The 27,942-nt window shown below is 41.1% G+C and overlaps 1 protein-coding gene across 6 annotated transcripts in view; it reads right to left on the bottom strand.

Moving 5' to 3' along the window:
• Nucleotides 1-27,942, bottom strand: part of EHBP1 (EH domain binding protein 1) — a 492,549-nt gene that overhangs the window by 7,017 nt on the left and 457,590 nt on the right. For all 6 annotated transcript variants that reach the window (XM_073554042.1, XM_073554045.1, XM_073554043.1 and 3 more), the window contains 2 exons: nucleotides 21,237-21,336; nucleotides 19,706-19,779 (listed from right to left, as the gene is read on the bottom strand). In XM_073554042.1, coding sequence (XP_073410143.1) covers nucleotides 19,706-19,779; nucleotides 21,237-21,336 — 174 coding nt within the window. The remainder of the gene's footprint in view (nucleotides 1-19,705; nucleotides 19,780-21,236; nucleotides 21,337-27,942) is intronic.

Below are 27,942 nucleotides of genomic sequence, written 5' to 3'. Positions count from 1 at the left end.
GTTTCCTAAAAAAATAAAATAAAAAAAAATGTAAAACGCATACATTGTACAATATTCTGGTCCAATGCAGAGTGTCTTCAATGTGGAGAGATGAATAAGCCCCTGCCAGATGTTTCTGGCAGAATCTATTCAAAACATCAAATCAAATGGTTTGGGTGTGTTGAAAATCCAACAGCCTAATCCTATGGATATCAACAGAAATGAGGACACCCTCACAACTGTTAGAAAGTTGCCCAGTTCCAACAAAATTCTGGGGTCCAGTCAATAGTCAAATGTAGGGCCAATCTTATTTTTTTAGGCTATTTCCATAAATATATATATGGTGATATACAGGTGCTTCTCACAAAATTAGAATATAATCAAAAAGTTAATTTACTTCAGTTCTTCGATACAAAAAGTGAAATTCATATTATATCGAGTTATTACAGAGTGATCTATTTCATTTTGTATTGAAGAACTGAAATAAACTAACTTTTTGATGATATTCTAATTTTGTGAGAAGCACCTGTAAGTTTAAGTCATAGACCAAGTTTCAATTATATCTATTAAGACTCTGACACACTTCAGGCAGTTGTCGGTCAAATTCATGAAAAAAAAAAATCAATAATTATGAATCCAAGCGGCTGAATCCTTCTTCCTGACATCAGGGAAGAGTCAGCTTGGGCAACGTTGCAGGCTATGGACCGATGTGGGGTCTCATGACAGCTTAACCAGATATTCGCATGTGGAAGGAGCCCCTTTATTACATATTTAAGAGAAATAAACAGAGGGCCTCTAATAAATATTTCAGAATATAAAGATACCCATATAAATGAGACTAAAGTGGCTGAACCTGCCTGTATTGATGGGATCGGCCAACATTCTATGGTGGCCTCTCAACTTTCCCCCAAAGTATCTTGAATTTCAAAGGCTGATCCTTTTGTTCTTCTTGAAGTTAAGCCACTGTCAAAGGAGTCTGGCAGCTGCTCTTCCATAGGGAACACAAGAGTGATTGGCCGAGCCGAGGGATCCAGTCTACGGAGAAGATGGGAGAGATGGCCGCCAGCTGAATGATTGTTTGGCCAACAGCCATTTAATGTGTATGGAGGCCATTACATCCACATTTAGGGTTTTTTTTTATTGTTTTTTTTTTTTACAATGGCTTGCCCAAGAAACCGGTAAAAAATATTTAAAGATTCTGTGTCAACAAAATCCTATCTGTTTCAAGAAAATATGCTCATAAAAACAATTCTCTAAATTCTGAAAAATTCAAAATGATGGCAAAAATAATTTAAAAAAGAACAATAAGAGCAATGCACATTTTGGAGTCACCATAATGACTCATTACGTTTGGACACTTTTGTCTAGTGTCCATTGGCATGTTTTTTTTTTTACTGCCTCTGAGCCTTATCTATCTTTTATGGCAGCAAAACCAGGAAATTGACAACTATTTGTTTTAACCCTTTTCTAACCCAAACACCCCGCAGCAAAGAAATTAAAAACTCCCTTTGGCAGAGGTAGGGTTAAATAGTCCAGCGCTTCCCCAGTCAAGTGCCCTTTTGCACAGCTAGTCTGTAGGAGCTTGTACATGTCCATCATCCATCGGGCTTCTCCGCCCCTCTCATTAGGAAGGTAAATAATGGCAAGGAGTAGAATTAGGTGATGAGGGAGATAGCAGAACAAATAAGGACCATGAGGAGAAACAGGACACCAGCTTAAAAAATCCATAGCCACCAACTCCAGCAGTGTCTTTTTCTCCCCCATGCACCTTTCCAAAAAAGCAGAGTAAAGAGTGTGTGCAATCCTTTTGGATTAGTCTCTTCTCTCTCCATTGCCCTGGGCAATCATGTTAAAACTCACATGGCTGGTGCTTATTCAGATAAACCTAACAATGCACACCAGCGGTTACCATGTGAATCTTCACAAACCACACAAGAATGTGCTAGTTCAAATCCCCATGACCCTCCTCCAAAGGCAAATTTATTCAAGGCAGCACACTGCTCTGCGGCTCTCCGAGAGCAAGTGCTGCTAGTGGGAATTCCACCTTGTATCTACACTTTACAAATTAGATGCAGTATCAGGTCAGATAATAAAAAAACAAAACTTCGAAAGAGTCTCATAATAATTTTTTTTTAAAGTTTTTGTTTGCAAATATAAAGGATTTAAAATGCATAATAAATAATATTACCAGGGGACTGGACCGAGCCTTCATGGCGGTCAGAAAGCATTCTGGTTGTCGCACCAACCTCTATCAGATTACAAGGCAGTAGTGAAGTATGGCACAGTGCCAACGACTTGGACCTTTACTAACTCGGATATTACATTTCAGTGCCCAACATTATTGATCTGTTTTAAGTTGTAGCTATACTTTCCTTCACTCGGGATACAGATTGGAATATTCGCCCTGGCACGCTATCCAAATACAAGGCCTAAGGCTGGTGCCCTGATCGCAATCGGTACCCGAGGGTACATGGCTACCGGCTATGAGGAACAAGCTTTTGAGGTCTCCATTCCCAATATCCTTTGGTAGGATGTGGACAAATATCAACAGTTGTCAGAAATAATGGAATTCCTGGGTAAGAAGCTGCTCAGTTTACAGCATTGTACAAGCCGATAGGAATGCCATTTTTTTGTTAGTGACATCATATAGGACTAACACCCCTCCCCCAGCTACGGTTTGATAGGCCGTAGAAGAATGTGAAGCATGCCTGCCCTATTTTTTCATGTCAAAACTATTTTCTGTAGCTACTGAAGTATTTAGAGCACTTTCACTGGATGCTGCTGTAGAGAATAATTGGCTATTGTTGCTCTGTGTCACAGCATTAAATAAGGTGGTCTGTCCTCAAATTACCAAAAATTTGATTAGAACTATGGTACTTTTTAACTTGCTGTACAAGCTAAAGTCAATAGCTTTACATGTACTTGTCCCATTCATATCCAAGAGATACTTGGCTATGTACATGAGTTACTGGCGGCCTACCTGTGTCACTCTTTACCATCCATAGCTGTCATGTTCGTAGTTACATAGATGTGTTACTGGAGGCCTACCTGTGTCACTCCTGACCTTTCATCACTGTCAGATTCTTGGTTATGTATGTGTGTTACAAACAGCCTACCTGTGTCACTTATTACCATCCATAGCTGTCATATTCTTGTTTATGAACATCAGTTACTGGCGGCCTACCTGTGTCACTCCTTACCGTCCATAGTTGTTGGATTCTTGGTAATGTACATCAGTTACTGGCAGCCTACCTGTGCCACTCCTTACCGTCCATAGTTGTTGGATTCTTGGTAACGTACATCAGTTACTGGCAGCCTACCTGTGCCACTCCTTACCGTCCATAGTTGTTGGATTCTTGGTTATGTACATCAGTTACTGGCAGCCTACCTGTGCCACTCCTTAGGCTGAGTGCAGACGGAGTTTTGAGCCCTGCGGATTTTTCCGTGCAGAATGGAAGAAAACCGCAGGTCAAATGACCTGCATTTTTCCTGCGGATTTCTTCCATTTTTCACGCGGTTTTTGTGCGGTTTTCCATCGCGGTTTTCCCCCTGCGGATTTGGTGACAGGGGAGATGGAAAACCGCACAAAACAAGTAACATGCTGCGGATTTTGTACTGCAGGAAAACCGCACAGCGTTTTTTTTTTACATTCATTTTAAAGGTACTGTACATCACAATGCGGATATGCAACGTTTCTGCGCGGTAAAATCTGCTGCGGAACCGCTGCAAATCTGCATCGTGTGCACACAGCCTTACCGTCCACAGCTGTTGGATTCTTGTTTATGAACATCAGCTACTGGCGGCCTACCTGTGTCACTCCATACTATCCACAGCTGTTGGATTCTTGGTTATGTACATCAATTACTGGCGGCCTATCTGTGTCACTCCATACTATCCACAGCTGTTGGATTCATGGTTATGTACATCAGTTACTGGCCGCCTACCTGTGTCACTCCTTACCGTCCACAGCTGTTGGATTCTTGTTTATGAACATCAGTTACTGGCCGCCTACCTGTGTCACTCCTTACCGTCCATAGTTGTTGGATTCTTGGTTATGTACATCAGTTACTGGCAGACTACCTGTGTCACTCCTTACCGTCCACAGCTGTTGGATTCTTGGTTATGTACATGAGTTACTGTCGGCCTACCTGTATCACTCCTTACCGTCCACACCTGTTGGATTCTTAGTTATGTACATCAGTTACATACATACACATACATATACACACACATATATATATATATATATACATACATACATACACACACATACACGTTAGACAAGAATCCCAGAAGGAACTATTTAACAACACTGTACCTTATGCTCCATTGGGCACATGGATGTCATGGGGCCTAGGGGTCTATATGAGCTAAACAGATGAAGACTCAGTAAGCGCATAGTTAATTACACGGCTAGTCACTCATTTTACCATATTTTATAACATTACCACTGCAATGGCTTCTTTCATTACAAAAAATGGTTGTGTTGTTGGGATTACCCCTTTTAGAGTTAAATCAGATCTTTCTCATTGTATCAGATAACGTGTAACTATGTGTACAGTAATCATTGTGGAGTTCACCAATATATAATAAGTATTTGGTCTATTTCTACAATAATATGTTTATTGGGCAGTTTCCCAAAAACGTTGTGTCCACTAATACATAAAGGGTGATTCTCATCTTTATCACAAATCTCATCAATAGATGAGAAAATCTAATGTAAAGATCACGGTGTGTCCGGCCAAAAGGACCATCACCAATCTCGAGAACAGGGCTCCCGAATCCCGGCCCGAATGGAGTGGTGGCCGGATATGCTCACCTCCACTCTATTCATTCTTTGTGGGACTGCCATAGATGGACCAGCACAGTTCTCTGCTTTTCCAGCAGTCTCAAAGATTGAAAGGCGTAGTGGTGCCCAGTTCTTGGGATCGGACCCTCATTGATCAATAAGTTTGATAGGTGATAACTTAAAAGGATGGATAACCCTTTAAGAACAACAATAAAGCTTTTGCCAGAAAACAAAGAGAAGCTCCTATCAGAAATGACCCATTGTGTCATATTTTTAAACATTTTTGGTAATGTACAAAATTCAGAATCTTGCACCTTTCACACTAGTCTCTCTGGCTTTTTTGCTTCATACTTTGTCCTTTCAGGAAGAGATTGCAGTAGTTTCTTTATAAGCAAAGCGATGGTTACAATGACAGGTAACACTTCTGCACACAGCGGACCCCCGGCCCCTTCACAATGACATTTGCACATGTTCATTACATGCTTATCTAAAAAAAGAGTCTAAAATAGCCCTAGTGGCCAGTGTGAAAATTGCAAGATTATTATTATTTTTTTGCTATATATAAAGAACCTGATATGAAAAAAAACACAGCCGACATTTAAAATGGAAAAATACACGCACACAAAAATCCGATTCCGATAATAGCTTGTTTTTTAAATTTGGTTTTTCTGTAGTTTGGAATGAAACAAAAAAAAAATCACAAAGAACTGAAAAGAATTTTATCAGAATACGACAAATCATATTTACTGGAGATTTTATCATTTTATAGGAAAGTTTCTTCAACATATCAAAGTCTTGAGGCTGTCATTACAGCAGTCAGATAAATCTGCAGGGCTGGTGGCCTACAGACTCTTTACCAATAGATGATGTAAAGGGGTTGCTCACTACTTGGGACAACAACGTCTCAATCTGTATGTTTGCCCCCCCCAGTTAAATAATAACACCTATACTCGCCTCCAGTGCTGGCACCATTCCAGCGATGTTGTTGATGGATCGCCTAGGGATTGGGTGACATTATTATGTCACATGATCCTTGCAGCCAATCAGTGGCCATTTCACTCTCCTTCACACAAATCACATACATCAGGAGGAAATGAGATCTACTTCTCACTCCGGGAGAGCACACACTGATACTGCTGGTATGGTGCCTCCTAAGGCTAAAGCCCCCGTTACACACTGCAATATCGCTAGCAATATCACTGTAAAGTTACCGATTTTGTGACGTAGCAGCGATATTGCTAGCGATATCGCTGCATGTGATACTTACCTCCGACCGGCTCCCCCGCTGGTTATCGCTGATCGCGCGAGAAGCTCCTGGACCATTCCTCGTCGGTCACTTCCTGCGGCGCTTCCTGCTGTGGAGACGAGTGACGTGTGGACGCGGGCGGGAGGACGCAGGATCGCCGCGTCTGACAGGTAAGTAGCGACCACCGACCCCAGCGATGTCGCTGGTGAGCTCTGCCTGTTTGACAGCTCACTAGCGACCACTTAGTGATGCACCAGTGATCCTGACCGCGTCATATCGCTAGTCGGGATCGCTGGTGCATCGCTAGGTGTAACGGTACCCTTAAGGTTCAAAGATACGGATTGAGTAGGGTTGACCAAGTAGTGGACAACCTCTTAAAGGCTGACATGCTGAATTTCAACAACCTTTTTGTTTCTAAGTCGGCACCAGAAGAGTCTGACCACAGGATAACTCCACTCTCCCTAATGAAAACATATATGTGATCCAGTGAACATAGACCTCATGTCTATGGAGCAATTGGGAAAAATAGTTTTCTGCAGAAACAGAGTTTAGCCAAAAAGTTGAAGGTGTATGGGAACCTTCGCGGAATAATGGATTTGCGGTAGTACAGCGGGTTATACTTTTAAATATGTAAGAAAGTCCTCTTTGGGTTATGTGAGCCTACGTAACAGAACTGGACTTCAGTGTGACAGTGTGTATCTTAATTCCCAATATCCCAGTAACAGTTCTATGAGAACGTTAGCACTGTGTCATTTAAAGTCCGCTCAGTGGCATGACTCATAGGCCACGCTATAAAGATAGGAATATCAAGCCTTGGGACTCGTTGGGATTCCAGATCCCCATCTCAATATCTTCCTTGTTATAATATGTTATAAAAATACAAAATACATTGCTGATGTCTAATCTCTCCTTCCGAGTACTCCGATTTCCAGTGCCATTTCTCCTGTACAACATTTTAACATTCAGCTTTTTGACAGCAGTAACTCGGAGAAATGTGTGATTTTATCTGAGCCAAATAATATGCTTGACGGCAAGTCATGCAGAGGGAGCACAGGCAGAGAATGATTGATTTAAAAGAACCTTGGGATTCTTCAGATGATACCCTCAGAGTTCGGATCCAGCAATTCATACAAAAGTATTTAGTGATTTAGTAAAGTATTTAGTAAAAGTGTAGCTAGATGCCGTAATAAAGAAAATCATGCCAAAAAGGACATGGCGATAGAGATCGGTGACGTCTTCCGTGAAGAAGCCTGCGGCAGGTTGTTAGTCAGGAATAACCTCAGATAATAGTAGCTAAACCAGCCTTTCTGCAACCCCCTGTTTACTGCCTGTGTGTAAAGCCCTAGGAGTGTATTATTAATGGTCAAAAAGACATCTTCAATAGGCAGAAGGGCCCAGATATCAGATGAGAAGTCAAACTTGGGATTTCAATAATATTGTGGCCTTCAAAGAACATCAAAATGTAATTTCATTTTTAACAGGTGATATTTTAGGCAGCAAAGAAAATGTCAAGTGATGTAATCTAAAGGCTTAAGGGCAAAAAATAAATAAAAATAAAACAATGTTAACAAGGACCCATAAAACTTCTATAGGAAGTCAATCCCTACTAGATTACTCATCTTGGATTTTTCTCAGTCACAGATTTTACATGTTTATTTGCCTGTTCATGGGTGAATTGACCATCAGTCGTTGCCCAAAACAATTGACTGCAAAAACAGAAAATAACTTTTTTTTTCTGCCCAAATATAAAGTTTACATAAATGGTTGCTGGTTCTTCCATTGTATGTTCAAAAAGCATAGACGTCAAACGACTGAGTTGGCAAAATCCCTTTATTATGGAAAACAATAACTGTTCTTGCGTTGTTAAAATCAACTATTGGTTGGTTGGCAAAACTATTTGACTAACTATAGCTTGGTCAAATAGTTTTTAGAATTATGGCCGCCATTATACCTTGCAGAAAGGTTGTCAACCTAGTTAAATCTGCCAATGTATCCAGATACATATCTTGGTGTAATCTGGAAGTTTTACTAATCTGGTCTCCAGGACAAATGCGTCAAAGCCTCCCTGTTGGCTAATGTAGAAGCAGAGGTGTACAAACCAGGTGGCTTCTACCTTAGGAGAAAGCAGGAAAGAGGCAGCAAAGTCTAGGCTGGTCCCAGCCTTTTTACTACCTGGCAGTGAGAACCTGGTTACTTGTGCAGAAGAAATACTTTCTTAGCATGACTGAGGGTGGGGACGTGGCTCACGTGCAGGGGTGTAACTACTACGATCGCAGTCGGGCCCGGGGGGAGTCGCTGGCCCACAGGTCAGACCATGTTGTCTCCCAACTGTGCCGATTCTCGCAGGATAGTCACGTTTTTGACCCCCCCCCCGCGTCCCGCACTGAGCCGCCATGCCCCCCATTATCACCCTCCCAGATAGACCCACCGCAGCCTACAATGAAGTCCTTTCTGTGTGCACAGGACCTATGATGAGGTCACAGGAGGGGAGGAGTCAGGGGTCACATGATCAGGAGCCTGTTGTCTGCAGGACTCTGCTGTGCTGGTTGTCATGATGCTGGATGAGGTAAAGTTTCTGTGTGGGGTCAGGAGGGATTTACAGTGTGGATGTGGCAGAGCTGTGTGTGTACGAGGTGTAAGGAGCGAAGATGTCTGTGTATGGGGTGTGCAGAGCGGAGCTGTGTACGGAGTGAAGCCATGTGTACGGGGTGTGCAGAGCGGAGCTGTGTGTGTGTACAAGCTGTACGGAGCGGAGCCGTGTGTACGAGGTGTGTGGAGCCGTGTGTGTACGAGGTGTACGGAGCGGAGCCGAGTGTGTATGAGCTGTACGGAGCGGAGCCGTGTGTGTACGAGGTGTGTGGAGCCGTGTGTGTACGGAGAGGAGCCGAGTGTGTACGAGGTGTACGGAGCGGAGCTGCGTGTACAATGTGTACGGAGTGGAGCTGCGTGTACGAGGTGTACGGAGTGGAGCTGCGTGTACGAGGTGTACGGAGTGGAGCCGCGTGTACGAAGCAGAGCAGCGTATGTACAAGGTGTACGGCGCGGAGCCGCGTGTACGAGGTGGACGGAGGAGCCGCGTGTGTACGAGGTGTACGAAGCAGAGACGTGCGTGTATTTTGGCATGGGGGGACCCCATTTGAAAGTTCGCATCGGGGCCCATAACTTTGTAGTTACGCCACTGCTCACGTGTTATGGTAACGCTGGGTTCAGATGGTCATATTTCACTGTCCATGTATCGACCAAAATGCCAGAACTGACTGAAGGTCTCTAGACCCAAGCCTTTAGCCTTAGGCCTGTTTCACACTTCAGTTTTTTTACATCAGTCAAAATCTGTCGTTTTGCAAAAAAAACGGATCCGCCATTTTTGTCGAATCAGTTTTTTCCCATTGACTTGCATTGCGGCGGATTTTGACGGATGGTCATCCGTTTTTTGACGGATCCATCATAAATTTTGTCTCTCCTTTTCCAGACTGCGGTTTCATTAAATTTCCCCGCAGCTGACACGGATCCGTCCAAAAAAGGGATCCGATGCATCCGTTAGTTGCCAAACGGATTACATCTTTGGCGGATTACAACGGACGACAAAAAATGGAAATGTGCAAAAGGCCTTAGGAGGCGGTAAGTTCGGGTCAGGAGACCTACAGTAAAGGGGGTTTTACACATAGCGATATCACTAGCAATATCGCTAAAACGTCACTGGTTTTGTGACGTTATAGCGATATTGCTAGCGATATCGCTATGTGTGATACTTACCTCCGACCGGCTCCCCCGCTGTCCATCGCTGATCGCGCGAGAATGTCCGGCTCCATTTCTCGTCGTCTGCTTCCTGCTGGGGCTTCCTACTGTGACGACGAGCGACGCGTGGAGGCGGGCGGGAGGACGTCAGGATCGCGGTGTGTGAAAGGTGAGTATTGTCCGCTGCGTCGCTGCTGCATCGCTGTGAGATCTTTCTGTATGAAAGCTCACTAGTGATCACTTAGCGATGCACCAGCGATCCTGACCGGGTTGGATCGCTGGTCGGATCGCTGGTGCATCGCTAAATGTAAAAGGGCCTTTAGTCTATACACTGCCGTTTGCATATGGAAAGTGAAATTCTACTGTCTAAATCTGGTCTAACAGAGTAGAGAAGAAAAAAATATCAAGTATTTCTTCCTTTGCCCACGTTTTATATTTGCTCTGAGGCCTCCTCACTCTAGGTACACCACCATGGCAGCTGTCAGAAACACATGTAGCCAAGACATGGTCAAATAGAGTTGTTAACAAGACAATATTGAAAGAGTTTTATTATTTTTTGCGTTTATTGCATCTCAAGGACTTCTATTCACTTGTGATTTCTGTGGGAAATGCTCTGAGGTTATAATGTACATAAGTAAACACTTATCTCTCTTTTGTGCTACATCCAGCAGAACACATAATAATGTTACCGCAATAGAATTTCAGCAGCAAAATTACTAGAGATATTATAATTTTTGCAAGATATTATCTCGAGTTTCTTGTTCTGAATCTTTAGCGCAGCCAATACAAATCAGTCCCGCAGTTTGATGAAAATTAACACTAGTTTTGTAAAGCGCACATCAGGGGATTGCAGTCAAGTCTTATCTTCAGTTCCAGTCAACTAGCAACCCTGAAAGAGTTTGCATCATCATCAGAGCAGGCGATTCTGCTGGTGAACCTAATCAATCCGCGGAATACTGTGGCTGTGCAGTGTAACAAAGCTAAAATAGATTTACAAATGGGGTTTTAGGGGATAAGCTCCTCCACAGGATTACATATTGATTTTAAAAATAAAAAAGCTTATCATATAAGCCAAAACTGAAGAAAAAAAAAAAAAAATTCAACCTATGCAAAAGAAAAAAAAAAAAAAAAAGTTCTCACTTCAAAACGTGTGCCAAGAGTGCATCACGATGAACAAAGTGCTGGAGATATAGTTATTGAACAAAAAAAGCGCCGTGTCAAGGCCCAACCACAGCGAGGGATGTAATGAACTTACTGGAGAATGATATAGCCATAGGATGCAGTACACTGCCATCCTCATTATGGGATGTCACCGCTGCAGACAGCTCCCGGATGGGCAGAGAATTTGACGTACTTACAAGGATATGTTGCAAAGATGCAAAGACCTATTTTCTCCAATGGGAAAAAGAATTAAGGTGCAGAGGATTTTGCTGTAGGAAAACGGTATGATATTCCTGCAGGAGCAAACTCCGTAACTTTACAAATTAAGAATTACACCATTATCTCTATTTTGTTAGTTTGGGCAGAATTCTTCAGGATGGGTGTTTTTTTTACTATTCAGCACAGTGGCTAATACTATGCAAGCTGCAGAAAAACATTAAAACAAAAACACTGGTTAAAGGGGCATTTTGGTTCCATTCATTTCCGCATTAGGAGGTGAGCGAGGACGGTGATGCCTCTTCTATTGATACCTGCAGAGACAGGTGTACCATACCGTGCATTATACAGTCATGGCCGAAAGTGTTGGCACCCTTAAAATTGTTCCAGAAAATTTAGTATTTTTCCTACAAAATTATTGATATTACACATGTTTAGTTATACACTGCTCAAAAAAATAAAAGGGAACACTAAAATACCACATCCTAGATATCACTGAATTAAATACTCCAGTTGCAAATCTTTATTCATTATATAGTGGAATGCGTTGAGAATAATAAAACATAAAAGTGATCAATGTAAATCAAAATTAATATCCCATGGAGGACTGGATTTGGAATAATGCTCAAAATCAAAGTAGAAAATCAAATTACAGGCTGTTCCAACTTCAGTGGAAATGCCTCAAGACAAGGAAATGATGTTGATTAGTGTGTGTGCCCTCAACGTTCCTGTATGACGTCCCTACAATGCCTGGGCATGCTATTGATGAGGTAGCGGATGTTCTCCTGGGGGATCTCCTCCCAGACCTGGATTATTGCAATGCGGTGTTGGTGGATAAAACGAGACATGATGTCACAGATATGCTCGATTGTATTCAGGTCTGGGGAACGGGCAAGCCAGTCCATAGCATCAATGCCTTCATCATGCAGGAACTGCTGACACACTTCAGCCACGAGTCCTAATATTGTCATGCATCAGAAGAAACCCAGAACCCACTGCAACTGCATATGGTCTCACAATTGGTCTGAGGATCTTATCCTAATGGCAGTCAGGGTACCTCTGGCTAGCATTTGGAGGGCTGTGTAGCCCACCAAAGAAATGTCTCCCCACACCATTACTGACCCACTGCCAAATCAGTCATGCTGGATATTGTTGCAGGCAGAACGTTCTCCACAGCGTCTCCAATTGCACTTCACAGTGTTGGGCTGTAAGCAGGGCTTTGGTACTGCTCCTCCTGGCACAAAGGAGGAGGTACCAGTCCTGCTGCCACAGCTCACATGGATATGCCATCCTGGATGAGCTGCACTACTTGAGCAAGCAACTTGTGGGTTGTAAACACCGCCTCATGCAATTGTACAGTTCCTCTAGGGGTGAGAGCAATGACAAAATGCAAAAGTGAACAAAACAGCCAAAAAGGATAAGAACAGAGAAATGGTCTGTGGTCAGCCCCTGCAGAACCACTCCTTTATAGAGGTTGTTTTGCCAATTGCCTATCATTTCTACCAGTTGTCTGTTTCACTTGCACAACAGCAGGCAAAATTGATTCATAATCGGTGTTACTTCTTAACTGGACAGGCTGATTTCACAGAAATGTGATTGACTTCCGAGTTACATTGTGTTAAGTGTTCCCTTTATTTTTTAAGCAGTGTATATGTTTACTTCCTTGGTGTGTATTAAACAACCCAAAAGAAAGAAAAAAAGGCAAATTGAACATAATTTCACAAAAAACCCCAATAACGGGCTGGACAAAATTGTTGGCACCCTCATCTTAATGCACATGTGGTCAAAATTGTTGGTACCCCTTGTTTAATGACAGAAAAACCCACAATGGTGACAGAAATAACTTGAATCTGACAAAAGTAAAAATAAAAAATTTATTAAAATGAGCAAATTAAAGTCAGACATTGCTTTTCAACCATGCTTCCACAGAATTAAAAAAATAAATAAATAAAACTCATGAAATAGGCCTTGACAGAAATGATGGTACCCCTGAAAATAATGTGACAAAAGGGACATGTTATATCAAGGTGTGTCCACTAATTAGCATCACAGGTGTCTACAATCTTGGAATCCGTGAGTGGGCCTGTATAGAGGGCTACAGATACTCACTGTGCTGTTTGGTGACATGGTGTGTATCACACTCAACATGGACCAGAGGAAGCGAAGAAAAGAGTGGTCTCAGATTAGAAAGAAAATTATAGACAAACATGTTAAAGGTAAAAGTTATAAGACCATCTCCAAGCAGCTTGATGTTCCTGTGACTACAGTTGCGCATATTATATTATGTTCACAGATGGAAAAATGAAGCATATCAAGAAAAGAACCCTGTCCCTACTGTGAAACATGGAGGAGGCTCTGTTATGTACTGGGGCTGCTTTGCTGCATCTTGCACAGGGTGTCTAGAATCTGTGCAGGGTTCTATGAAATCTCAAGACTATCAAGGAACACGAGAGAAATGTGCTGCCCAGTGTCAGAAAGCTTGGTCTCAGTCGCAGGTCGTGGGTCTTGCAACAGGATAATGTCTCAAAACACACAGCTAAAAACACCCAAGAACGGATAAGAGGAAAATATTGGCCTATTCTGAAGTGGCCTTCAATGAGCCCGGACCTAAATCCTATTGAGTATCTTTGGAAAGAGCTGAAACATGCCGTCTGGAAAAGGCAACTTTCAAACAGGAGACAACTGGAGCAGTTTGCTCTTGAGGAGTAGGCCAAAATACCTGTCGAGAGGTGCAGAAGTCTCATTGACAGTTACAGGAATCGTTTGATTGCAGTGATTGCCCCAAAAGGTTGTGCAACAAAATATTAAGTCAAAGGTACCATCATTTCTGTCCAGGCCTATTTCATGAGTTTTATTTTTTTTAAAATTCTGTGGAAGCATGGTTGAAAAGCAATGACTGTGACTTTCATTTGCTCATTATAATAGATTTTTTATTTATTATTACTTTTGTCAGATTCAAGTTATTTCTGTGAACATTGTGGGCTTTTCTGTCATTAAACGAGTGGTACCAACAATTTTGACCACATGTGTATTTGGTTGCACACCCTTTGGAATAAGTAACTGCAATCAATCACTTGCTATAACCATCAACAAGCTTCATACATTTCTCAACTGGATTTCTGGACCACTCTTCTTTTGCAAATTGCTCTAAGTCTCTCATATTTGAAGGTTGTCTTCTCCTAACAGCAGTTTTAAGATCAATGGGATTTAGTTCCGGACTAACTTCTGGCCACTTCAAAACTCACCAGCACTTTGTTTCCATCCATTTCCGGGTCTGACACTGGGCACTACATTGCAACTCAAAATTCTTGGGTAATCTACAGATTTCATGATGCCTTGCACACAGTCAAGATACCCAGTGCAAAACCCCAAAACATCTTTGAATTTCCACCATATTTGACTGTAGGTACTGTGTCCTTTAATTTGTAGGCCTCATTCCATTTTTTGGTAAACCGTAGAATGATGAGCTTTACCAAAAAGCTCTATCTTGGTCTCATGTGTCCACAAGACACTTTCCCAGAAGGATTTTGGCTTACTCATGTACATTTTGGCAAATTGCAGTCTGGCTTCTTTATGTCTCTGCGTTACCAGTAGGGTCCACCTGAGTCTTCTGCCATAGCTTTTATTTCATTCAAATGTCGACAGATAGTTTGTGCTGACACTGATGCAGCCTGAGACTGTAGGACAGCTTGAATTTCTTTGGAACTTGACTGGGGCTGCTGATCCACCAATCGGACTATCCTGTGCTGTAACCTTTCAATTTTTCTCTGCCGTCCACGTCCAGGCAGATTAGCTAGAATCATAGAATCATAGAATCGTAGAGTTGGAAGGGACCTCCTGGGCCATCTGGTCCAACCCCCTGCTCAAAGCAGGATTCGCTAAATCATCCCAGTCAGATGTATGTCCAGCCTCTGTTTGAAGACTTCCATTGAAGGAGAACTCACCACTTCTCGTGGCAGCTACAGTGCCAAGGGTTTTAAACTTCTTGATTATGTTGCCCACCCTGGACAAAGGAACATCAAGAGCTCTTGAAATAGACTTGTAACCTTGAGATGGTTTAAAATTTTCAACAATTTTGGTTCTGAAGTCCTCTTCTCCTCTCTCTGTTCTCCATACTTAGTATGGAACACGGAGAAACACAATGTAACGACTGAGTCAAATTCTCCCCTTGTTATCTGGTTTCAGGTGTGATTTTCAAACTGCTCACACCTGTTACTTGCCACAGGCAAGTTTGAAAAAGCATCTCCATGCTTGAAACAAAGTTGTTTACCCACAATTTTCGAAAGGTTCCAGCAATTTTGTCTGGCCCACTTTTGGGATTTTGTGTAACATGATGTCCAATTTGCTTTTTTATTTTTTTTGTGTTGTTCCAATACATAAAGAATATAAACATGTGTAAAACAAAATGTGTAACTGCATTAATTTTTTTTGGAAAAATACTTAATTTTCTGGAAAAATTTCAAGAGTGCGAACAATTTCGGCCATGAGTGTAATTGGACAGGTACAAAACATCTGCAATTCACGCATGATTTCGAGTATCAGTATGCATGATGTCACTGGTCACGCACACCTCCTTCAAAGGGACATCATCTCTGAATTTGGCTTGAAGTGTTATTTCATCTTATAAGGTGGTGGAAATTCACTAGGACATAGTGCTGGGTATTCCGTTACTTTAAAAAAACAAAAAAAAACAAACAAAAAACAACTATGGCATATCACCAAGATGTTCTACCTTTTTATGATATATAGAAGTCCAATCATGTGAATTTTGAGAATGAAGGGGCTTCAGTGCTGGCACAATGCTCTAGCCCCTTTATAAACAACAATGTTCCCCTAAATCAGTGCTGGGACCCCTTCATTATTAGTATCAGCGAGGGTTGGAACCCTACCATTCATGAAGTGATGGCATAATCAAGTGATATGATGACACTTTCACCGACTGGAATCTCTCTTTAGGGTGGTTGGCGCTGTGCTTTAGTTGTGGTTCTCTTTTCGTATTTTTTCACCAATAAATCCTGTACCATTAAATGTAATCTTGCTTATCTCTTCAAAATATATATATTTTTTATTAACATGCGCTGTTTAAAATAGTTAAAAAATGTAAACCTGTCATAAAATTTATATTGAAAAACTTGGATCAAAAAATAAAAGTATGTTTTATCCAATTTGCACAAAAAAACAAAGTTCATAAACTTTATCCTGACACATCCTTGCTTGGTAACCAAGAACACTTTGAGATCACTGACCCATCCATTAAGAACAAAAGTGGTCAATTGTTACATGTCAACGTGATATACAAAAGTAAAAAAGATGAAGAGCAATGTCCACCGTTACTCTGACAAAGAAAGTCATTTATTAGTTGTGATAATAGACTCGGCTTTGAGGAAGGTCCCGGGGGTCTCAGCGGAACATTGGTCTGTTGTACTTTCTAATAAATCACTTTTTAGAAGCCATATGCACACAAATTGGCAGAACTTTTCATTTTGCAGCAGTGTGAAATTGACAAGATGTAATGAAAAAGCTACAAAGCCAAACACGTGACGAGCAAGAAATGTTTAATGATGACTACAAGGCTTTCCTCTTCCTTTTGTTTTTCCAGAAATTAAGTCCCTGAGCTTCATTACACATACACTATTTTCATGCATTACTGTAGATTTTAACACGTCTGTTTATTTTTTATATTCCGACTTGTAGGTCATATTTTGGGGTTATGATGGAACAAACCTACCAGACTTTTGGCAACATTGCTATTCTGATATGTTTAGGTAAAAGCAAATTCTGATCATCCAGACTGCTAAACAGATGTTCTCTGCGTATGATGGTGACAGGTCATGATCACTGGCTTAATCCATGATCTATTTGTCCAAATTTAGAGGTGGTGAGGTGGGAAAAAGGCCCAAGGGTGAGCAGTGAGACACAAGGCCTAATGTAACAGCTGTGGAGCTGATGGAGGGACGTGCTGGAGGGGCTTTGGAGTTTTTGGACAAATCAATGAGCTCTACATCTACATCTTTACGTCTGAGACTTGAGTGTTTCTTCAATCATAGACACCTGCTGGATTATCACTAAACTCCTGTGGCTCAAATCTAAAATCAGTAAAAAGTATCTATCATGTGCCGTTTACAAACCTGGTGTCTTGTAAGGTAGCGTCCACAAGAGTCAGAACTGCTGCGCATTTTCTGACCGGATGTGCTGAGGCAGCAGAACTCAGCGGCAGCAAAGTGGATAGGATTTGAACAACTCGGCATCCACAAACAGTAGAAACTTCCCACATAAAGATTTATTTTTAAATCAGTAGCATGAAATTTATCCTTCAGAAATTAGGATTTGTTGCAGATTTTTCTCCATCAGCTTTAATAAAGAAGTGAAAATATGGAATTTCTACTGAGGAAAATTGTCTAAAATAAAAAAAACTAAGCAAACGAAAACAAACTTGCCTTCCGACTCCTGTGCTCTGGCTTCTTGGATCCCACAGCCAGTCTTCATTTACTGGCCCCTTCCGATGATTTGTGTCGATACGTGATTGCTGCAGCCAATCACACACTTTAGTGGATATGTACTCATATGTGATAACTGGAGCCAGAAGTACAGACATTCGCCAGTGTATCAGAAAGTCTTGGTGTGATGATATACTGAACGGCTGCAGAAAATTTGCAACAAAATCAGCAGCATTTGGTGCAGATTCTGGTCCAGATTGGAATGGAGTACTCCACAAGTTGCCTTTTTGGGGTCATTTAGTCTCAATGGGCTGTTCTTTTACATTACCTCTCATACAGAAGCTCTGTTCTAATGCGGTACTTCACACATAGCGAGATCGCTGAAACGTCACAGGTTTTGTGACGCAACAGCGACCTCGCCAGCGATCTCGCTATGTATGACACATAGCGGCGACCGGCCCCCCGCTGTGATATCGTTGATCATGCTGGAATGTCCTGGGTCATTTTTTGATCGTTGGTGTCCCGCTGGCCAGCATGCATCGCTGTGTTTGACGCCGACGAGTGACCTCGTTGGCGACTCAGAACTCAGGGACGCAGCGGGAATCGTCAGAAAAACTGCTGTGTGACAAGGTTCCAACGACCGCTGAGGTCGTTATACGGATCGCCGCATCGTTGCTGTGTCGTTGGGTAAATCTGCCTGTTTGACAGCTTACTAGCGACGTACCAGCAATCCTTACCAGGCTGTATTCTTGTCAGGATCGCTGGTGCGTCGCTATGTGTAATGGGACACTATAAGTTTAAAGCTTGGAGGCAGGGTACATTTCAGACAATCAGTGAGTTGTACTAGACATGGCAACTGATAACAGAAGGCTTCCTGACTTCCTAACCATTTTTCTCTTTTTGATATGTATAGAAAAGCAGCTCACGCATTATTAGTTTTGGTCAAAAACAATACCATGAGTACAAACTGTTACATAAACTTTTCCAATAAAACAAGAATCTCTACTTTGTGATGGACTTTGGAAAAAAAAAATTATTGATGGTAAACTGATAGTGTGTCATACTGAGCGCAGGGTCTTAGGCCTCATTCAGATGTCAGTGATTTTTCTCATGTAAATACACGGATGGATTTTCATCAGTGTTTTCAATCTGACTTTCATCACTGATTGTTCATTGGATCAGTTTCTACCATCAGAGCTTCATCAGTCATTTTCTCATGTCAAAAAAAGAAAAACTGCAAAAGTCTCTTCTACACATTAGGGCTTATGTAGACGTGTGTGCAACATGATCCGAGCACACACTGCAATGCACGGACTAGCCGCGGGTCTCCAGTCTCATCTATAGGAAGGATGGCCGACCTGCGGCTAGTCCGTGCATTGCGAACTCTATATTGTAATATCAGGGTCAGTGGTGGTCGGAAATTATATCCAATTGTATGGGGATTGCAAGCTCCTCTGCACGAATGGCAGCGCATGACGGGTCCCCGTCTTCAAGACAGATGTGGGTCCCATTAGCGGGCTTTACATTTCGGGTGTATCCCCTGCATATGGTATAAATGTATGAGATGGGAATACGCCTTTAAATATGAAGACCTGAGCTGTCAGCTGCTCTCGTTGCCATTTCTCAGATACCTTGTGCCATTTACTCCATACAATCTTTCATCATCCATGAAAGTCTCCTAAACTAATTGCAATTGATTGAATATGGATCAGGAACCTTATCAGGTGAAAAAAGAAATTACCAAGTGACAGTCTGGGAGGTCAATACGGAGCAGCTCACATCACTCAGCCGTCAGATGCTATTTGGGGGTGCAGCGATATAATATTAACTAATGGCAGCATTCCACTGACACTTCAGCCGACAGGAATAGAAACCTGTCACGTTGTTTTATATAATAATCTGCATGTAATTTTCATCAGAAAGGCCAAATCTGTCCCATATTATTTCACTATTAGTAACTAATGATCATATTTTGCATTGTTGTATTCTTCTCTAAGTACAATGAGCCACATGCGTATATTTTATGTTCATCCTGAAACGTTGGCACAGCCCTATAGATCCTTATATTACTATTGTTTTTTTATTAGTTTTTTTTTATATTAGGTTTTGATTTTTTTCAGGCACGCCTCATTTCCACCTTACCTTCTATTGCAAGCATTGCTCGTAACTCTCGGTTCAGTAGCTCAAACCTTCTCTCTAGGTCATGTTCTTTTTCCCTATAGGCGAGTTTAGAGAGAAGTAAAAAAAAAGAAAAAGAAAAACACAGCTCATCAATATGTTAATTACTAAATCATTAAACACTTAAAGGGACCTTTAGTGAGCATTGATTTCAGGAACTCATAAATGACTTTTCGCTGGAGCAATAAGCTACTTCTCACAAATGATACACAGACAACGAAGAGGAGCAATGACCGACGGCAGCAAATGCAACTTCATGAAGTTTAGTCATTTTGTCCCTTCACACCCATGTGAACTGGTCAGTGGTTGTAAGCCTGTTTCACGTTCATTACATTACAAAATAACCTGAAAATGTCCAATCTTACATTAATAATTTTCATTGACCATAATTACAAGGAGCCAACCCTTGAGACTAGTACCGGACCAAGGAAGTGGTCAAGTTTGGCTCCATGCTCCTTGATGGCGTGATGATTCTATCAGCACAAAAGGAATAGAACATTGGAAAAAGATCCAGATTTACATGCACGTTAGAGCAAAATCATCTGAGCCTGTTTATGGGAGCGTCCATCTCATCCCTCCCCAAAAATGATGTCATACAGAAAGGAGGAAAGGAATTGCCAAATATCGACACTTGATCCTTTTGCTCCTATAATAGATAAGCTGCCACCAGAGGTGTCTGCTAGTGGCATACCCCCTTTCACCACTCAGAATACATGCATGCTCCTCTAAGCTATGAGGGCATGTTTATGGGTGAGGGTTTGGAAGATGGCTATTGAAGGCGTATTGATTACAATGTTTAGACCACTCTTTTCTCCTCTTGGGTAGGGGGAAATCAAACTCCAGGCTGTCTTCTTATGGTATCAGGATGTTTGGCTGTATAAAACCATCTATATATCAATCAGATTTTCTATCTACATTATTAAATTACTAATAAAATGCAAATACTTTACAGTGTATCCAATTTTCAAACTATAATTATTTTTACTTTTTTTTTTACTATAATTATTTTAACCATCGGGTATTCTAATACATTTTGTTTTCTTTTGCTGTTAATCCTCCCTTCCAGGGTCAACACTATAACAGATCCTAAGCATGTCATAACATAACTAGCAAGTGAGTTACTAAGATCCTTGTCACCAGTGGTTGGATATTATTAGCTGACGATAATCCCTCTTCTGAGAGCCTAACCGAACAGGAAATAATGGGTAACAATGGAAATGGAAGAGTTCATTTTAATTTTCCTGAGTCACCGGGCAAAAGAGATGGGTGCAGCCCGAGAATCGTTAACCCACTTATGTTTACATGCGTCAGTCAAAGTGTAAAGACATCAGGATCGGAGAGAACCAAACAATGCTTATCTGGCGCCAATATCACTGGAGGGCAGAAAGACTCGCATGGAGACAAAAGTCAGAGCAGACTTCATAGAATTACTTTTGCATAAATCATAACATGTACGATCCTAAGTGTAACTGAGACAGGTGCCCCATGTACTTACAGAAGCGAGAGCTGGTTCATTCTCCTAATGAGGGCGTTTTTCTTGTTCACGAGCATGAACCATTCCTGCATTAACGTCTCCTCTTCTTCTGTGTACATTCCTGTATTAAAAATGATGAAAAAAAGGAAATATTAAGAGATGAGCAGTTCAATTAGCCCTGCCCTGGTCCGGCATCCGGTACTCCTTGGCAGCTGGTCTTCACTTTCTGTCCCTGGAATCTCTGGCCCATCATGACGTCGCAGCCAGAAGCACCCAGGATGCCGGACACAAAAATAAAAACTGGCTATAACCAAGGACCAGACTGGATGCCTAATTAAAGCATTATAAAATGAATTGGTCATCCAAAGTAAATAAACAAAAATATACAAGTCAAAAAGAGTAATACATATACACATAAAAGATCAATTTACATGACTCTAAAAAGCCAAACTATCATCTTCCAATACTGTAGCATTGTTACCAGATGCAATAGCTTTACGTCAGGCAATCCCTGTATGTGTTGCCGCTGTCAAACAAGCCATGAGACATGCAGCCGCTGTGACTCGAACATATTATTCGAGCACGCCAAAGACATTCGGTTAGCACCGGAGAGTGCTCAGATAACGCCTTATCCCAGCACGCTTACTCATCACTAGGATTCACACTTGTTTTGTGGTCCACCCCTGCACATAAACATCTATACGATGAGTAATGTTGTTGAATGCTGTACACCTATAAACCACATTGTGTGAAAAAGCTTGATTAAAGAAAAAAAGAAGTAGCAACACTTAATTTCAGCTAGTTTTATAACTTTTATGTCATTTTCTTTAACAAAAAAATAAAACAAAACTTTTAAAATTTATGGAAAACTAATAAAAAAAACATGAATTTATCATGGAGCATGAATGATGACCCTGGGATAATTGTACCATGGTATTATAATGTTGTGCAAAAAAAGTATGGAACCAACTAATGCGAACACTCTCAGAAAACAGCCGGATTGGTGTTATTGCCCTGTGAATCGGTACTTTAATTTTTTTTATACTGTATGCACACTAGCGCAGACCTGGTATTAACTAAAGAAATAGGTTTTTTCCCCCAAATTTACGTAAACACACAATATATAACACGATATAGCGATGAAAATTCTGAAATTTGTAATAGGTAGACTCGACTTCATAAATTGATAAATTTGCCCTCATACTTTTTCATAATAGCAAATTATCAGGACAGAAGGGAAATTTACGTGAACATCTTCATACTCTGAATGAAAGTTTGCAATCATTGTATCTCGAAAAGGGACTTTAAAAAACAAACAAAAAAAATTGAAAATTGCGGGGTTTTCATCATTATGCTTAAAGGGGTTTACTCATCACACTTAATATGTCAACAAGTTTATGCCAACCCATCTGAGGACGGCATGATATACTGACAGGGAGCCTGATTATATTGGTGTGTCCCTAACTTGTAGCCAGTTATGCTCATGAGCCGTGGCTGCTCCCTGACTGTTCGTTATCCGCAGCCATTTTTCTAGGCAGAGTATATTTAGAACGCTATTGATCAGCCATGGAACGGCAGGAGAAACCAGACACTCTCAAATACCAGGACACTGCACCAAACTCACACTGCACAAAATAAAGTGTGATTTCATGAACACTACTCCAAGACATCCAATAAGTGACCCAGTGCTGAAATCAGGCCTCCGTCACTGGTAGAGCTGCTGCTTGGCTCACAGTGTAAAGAGATCTGGGGGACTTAGTTGTCGTTAGGTACAAAGCTTCAGTGTACTGCTTTCACCCCCTCTACCCTGACATCAAGTGCAAATGTCCCAATTGAACCCCCCTAGCTAAGCCTTTGCTTCCAACATCCATACCTTCTCCTGTACTTTAAAGAGTCTATGTTAACTTTTAGAATTGCTGCCTTCAATAGTTGGTACTAGTGTCCCTGTCCTCTTTCTCTTTACATACTTAAATTTTCATTTTCTATTTACATATTTAAATTCCCAGAGGAGCCTTGCATGGCCTGTAAGTTGCCTTGCATCAACTTGTCGCTTCCATGAGAAGATGCCAAAGATCTCTCACAAAGCCTACACGTTCTTTTGTTTTGCCCTGATAAGGGGCAAAATCCTCAAACCTGTGTTTTCAAACTGACCTTTTGGTTTGGCTTCTTAAGTTATGTGCCAAGGCCCTTTGAAAGGTTGGTAATGACTTTTAGAATTGCTGCCTCCAATAGGTGGCACTAGTGCCCCGGTCCTCTTTCTCTATGAAAATACTATTTACATATTTATATTATATTCCAGGTAGAGCCTTACGTGGCCTATAATACTCCTTATATCAACTTGGCTTTTTCACACAGAAAAACTTTACCTTTTTGTCAAAGGCCTCTCGCCCAGCCCACAAGTTCTTCTGTTTTACCCTGATAAGGGGCAAAAATCCCAAAACACGTGTCTACAAATGGAGCTTTTGGTTTGGTTTCTTATCCTGTCATGTGACAAGGCCTTTTGAAGGGTCGGTACTGACTTTTGGGATTGCTTCCTCCAAAAGTTGGTACTAGTGTCTCTGTCCTCATCCTTTCTAAGAAGGCTACTTGCATATTCTCCTAGTGTCTCTCGTATTTTGCATGTAAAAACCCATATATCATTTAACAAATTCCAATAGTGTGTAGAAAAAAACCCAAACTTCTGTATAATTACAGAATATATCCTTGAAGGCTTATACAATGCTAATGTGACTAGTTTAACTAACTTAATATATATTCTCCCCCCCCCCCACAAAAAAAGTAAAAAAAACAAAAACCCTGCTGCCGCCTATGTGTAAAAGATCCCACTGTGTAAATAGTTCATGAGGAGAGGGTGTGAGCGCGGGTGGCGGCGTAATATTCTGTATTACACCTCATTTATATGTTGAATGTTGTAGACACAATCCTTTGTATACAGATACACACACCATTTCAAGCTGCAGCTTTTTTTATCAGCATCATCATGGCCACTGTATGCACAGCCCATAAATATAAAGTAATGTCGCGCTCATCCTTTACTTCCTTAGTATTCCAAAGCTAGGGGGGAAAATGCACAAAATCCGGTCAGATAATGTTTTGTCAATAACTAATAACAGATAAGAAAAGGCTCTCAATACTACACAAACAGATGGCTTCCCCGGACAATACTTGATTTAACAAGCTATTTGCTATATACTTAGACTCGGGGTTAATCAAAAAGTATAATCTACCATCTATGAAAATGTTCTTCAACAAAAACCCTGGCGGAAGGATTGCAGGGGCGCCTGGGCTTAATGAATGTTAAAACAGCCTCTGAAGAAACCCGGTGAATACGGCTACAACTGTGGATAAATGCTGCGCTAGTAATGGCGGACGGTGTGTGCAGTCATGGAGAATATATCTATCTAAAATAAAAAAAATATTTATCCAGTGCCTATAATAAGTGCGTGATACCTCCCAAATACCCTAATGAATAACTATATTCCCAAATCATCATTTATGTCTCCAAAATAGGAGTAGATTTACAGAACAAATATCTTGTATGACATCTGGACAGTAGGACAACCCCACTAGGGTATATGGCGTCGTATAGGATAGGTTCCCATTAACGGGTTCCCTCTATGTATGAGCCAAAAAATAAAATATAAAAGACTCTCCCCCCTTTGCCGGACCCGGTCTATAAAAAAAACAGACCTCAAAAAAATATATTTTTGATGGAATTATAAAGTCAATTGAAACACCAGAAACAAAAACAATTCCCTAAAATATAGCTTTTAATTCAATCACTAAAAACATTAGTAGGAATGACTAAAACAGGAGGGGAGGGATAGGGGACAAATAGTTATAATGGATAGCTGAAATACTATTTTGTTTCTAATCAGTTATACCAAATTAAGGGCCACAGGCTGAATCGCCCTAGTCCACCCTATTTCAGCCCTTCCTAACCGCGGAGGTTGGCACCCTAGTTGTTGACGATATGGCGCCCCCGCTCAACGTCGGTATCCCTAATAATCCCTAAACCTCCCTAAGTATACAAAAAAGGACACAAAAAATTATACACACACACACACATATAATACCGAAAAAAATTGTTTAAAGAGACATAAATAGTCTCATAGATAATACTAATGTGCTGTGAACTTATCTCGTAGTAGTTCTGATAGTATAGATACCCCACAATGTAAACTTATCTCGTAATAAAAAGAAGGAAGGAAAAAATAGGGGGTATCAAAAAAATGCAGCTTTAGGTAAAGCTTATCTCGTAGTTACAAGAGTACTAATAAGCTGCAAAAAACAGACCCAAATATCAGATAATAAAGTCAGTGAAAAACGACTACAAGAAAATTCAATAAATAGCACAATTGATAGTCAAAAAAATTGCACATTAAAGGCAGAAAAATGAATCTTGTGTTGCACATGCAGCGACCATAATTTTAGAAGTAGGGGTATTTTATCACCCTATTTCACTAGGAGACACAATCCACCTCTGATACACTCTCTGCACATCAAAAAGATTGCATAATAATTGTGCTATCTTATCCAGGTTATAGATGAAAAAATGAGGCTAACAAATTCACCTCAAATATAATTCCCATTCCAATAGTAATGCATACAAAGTGTAGACCAACCGAGTATAATAGCTCAAATAGGGTTAATCTCCCCACTACAAGAGGAATCTGCCAAGAAATCATGTGCAAAAAAATGTGTACTTAGGGAGGTTTAGGGATTATTAGGGATACCGACGTTGAGCGGGGGCGCCACATCGTCAACAACTAGGGTGCCAACCTCCGCGGTTAGGAAGGGCTGAAATAGGGTGGACTAGGGCGATTCAGCCTGTGGCCCTTAATTTGGTATAACTGATTAGAAACAAAATAGTATTTCAGCTATCCATTATAACTATTTGTCCCCTATCCCTCCCCTCCTGCTTTAGTCATTCCTACTAATGTTTTTAGTGATTGAATTAAAAGCTATATTTTAGGGAATTGTTTTTGTTTCTGGTGTTTCAATGGACCCGGTCTATCCAAGCATTACACTGTTGGCAGTCCATTTTAATAGTCCCCATGTAATGTGCCGTTCTGTCCTGATATGCTTAGTTGAAGAATAATAATAGTTGGGTTCAGAGAAGTTGGACTAAAATTAAGCCATCTGCTTGAGACAACCCCTTATATTCGAGGTATCTCTGTGTCTTTACACCATGTTTAAACCTAACAATACCTTAAGACATACCTTAGACCATATGACACAGTAATGAACACTTCTCTCACCTTAACCCCAGTTCTCGTCAGGTGAAGTCACTACTACAACATCTTATCCCCCACATCCTTACAGCATACTTTGGACTGCAGGTCTACGATTTCAGATTTTCTCTCTGATTTCCTTGTAACGGAAACATTATTACGGGCATGACTTTTGCCAAACAGCCAACTAATTTCAGTAGCAAGCAGCAGAATTGTGAATACAGCACTGCAGTCACTCCAATCCTACATTAGGAAATGCAAAACCTGTCCAAGGCAGGACTCACACACATGAGTTAGTGCGGTCATCCAAGAGAAATGGACAGATTTTTTTCTCGTGCGTTATCCTAGTTGTATCTGCATTTCTCATTCTGAATAATTACACTTCTACTCACCTCCAGTGTCGGCACTCGCGTTCCCAGGGCTCACATGACATTATGCCACAAGAGCCCTGACTCAATCAGCACTGGCCTCACTCTCCCCGCCTTCAGAGTTATAAGTAACCAGGAGGAAGCGAGTGGCCGAAGGTGGGGACAGTGACCCTGATTGGGCGCAGGACTCGCGTGACATAACCACAAGAAACGGTGCCGGCCACAGGAGGCAAGTATAGGTGTTTTTATTTTATCAGCGCCAAACATTCAGGATGAGAAGGGATTGTCCTAGTAGTGGACAGCCCCTTTAATGGCTGAGTTTGATCTACAAAATTGGATCAGAATAGTCACACTGATCTCACTCTTGGATCTGTGATTTTAACGCATGGGTGAGAACATCACTTCTACTCAATGGATCCGAAAGTTGTCCAATAAAAAAAAAAAAACTGGATCACACTAGGACGTGTCACACTAATGTATATACTACAAGATAATCTTGAACTAGCGCTCCTAAAAAACACTAGTTTCCGGATTATCTCTGCAGTGTAAAGATGCTGCAGATCACCCAATGAAGGAGCAAAACACTTGTTCATCAGGTAATGGCAACTCATCATCCTGTGTAAACAGGATGTGTGCTGCCGAGAACTAAGGAGGCCTGTGCATACTGAGCAATCTATTACAGATTAGTCAGTGGGGATCGTTTGCTTTAGTCTTCCTGTGTAAACAGGCAATTAAACTGCAGATCAGTAAAGGTTTACCAAACGGCGTTCGTATCATGGCGCTGGTTATGAGACTTTTCAACTTGTAGACATAGATCTCAAGCTCAGAAAGGCAAAATGCATGGAATAATAAAAAAAAACTTAACAATGATAAATAAAAACCCCATTACCCATTATCAACATAATGTAGTTTGCATCTGTAGGGAACCATCTGGGAGAATCTGAACTCCCAACAGCGAGAAATGGACTATTAGAAAAGAAAATCCAGAAATACACGACTCACTTCTCAGACTGATGGGAATTTTTACGTCTGTGCAAATATTAATTGACTGTAACTCCCCAGTGCACATCCTCGGCTCTAACCTCTCATTAGTAGTTGGAGATACTGATGGAGAGGTCCGTGGTG

Source organism: Dendrobates tinctorius, unplaced genomic scaffold (genome assembly GCF_039654945.1).
Source record: "Dendrobates tinctorius isolate UK_male_01 unplaced genomic scaffold, ASM3965494v1 ptg000205l, whole genome shotgun sequence".
Classification (NCBI taxonomy): domain Eukaryota; kingdom Metazoa; phylum Chordata; class Amphibia; order Anura; family Dendrobatidae; genus Dendrobates; species Dendrobates tinctorius.
The sequence above is the reverse complement of the archived record's forward strand: the minus strand, read 5'-3'. Positions and strand labels throughout refer to the sequence as shown.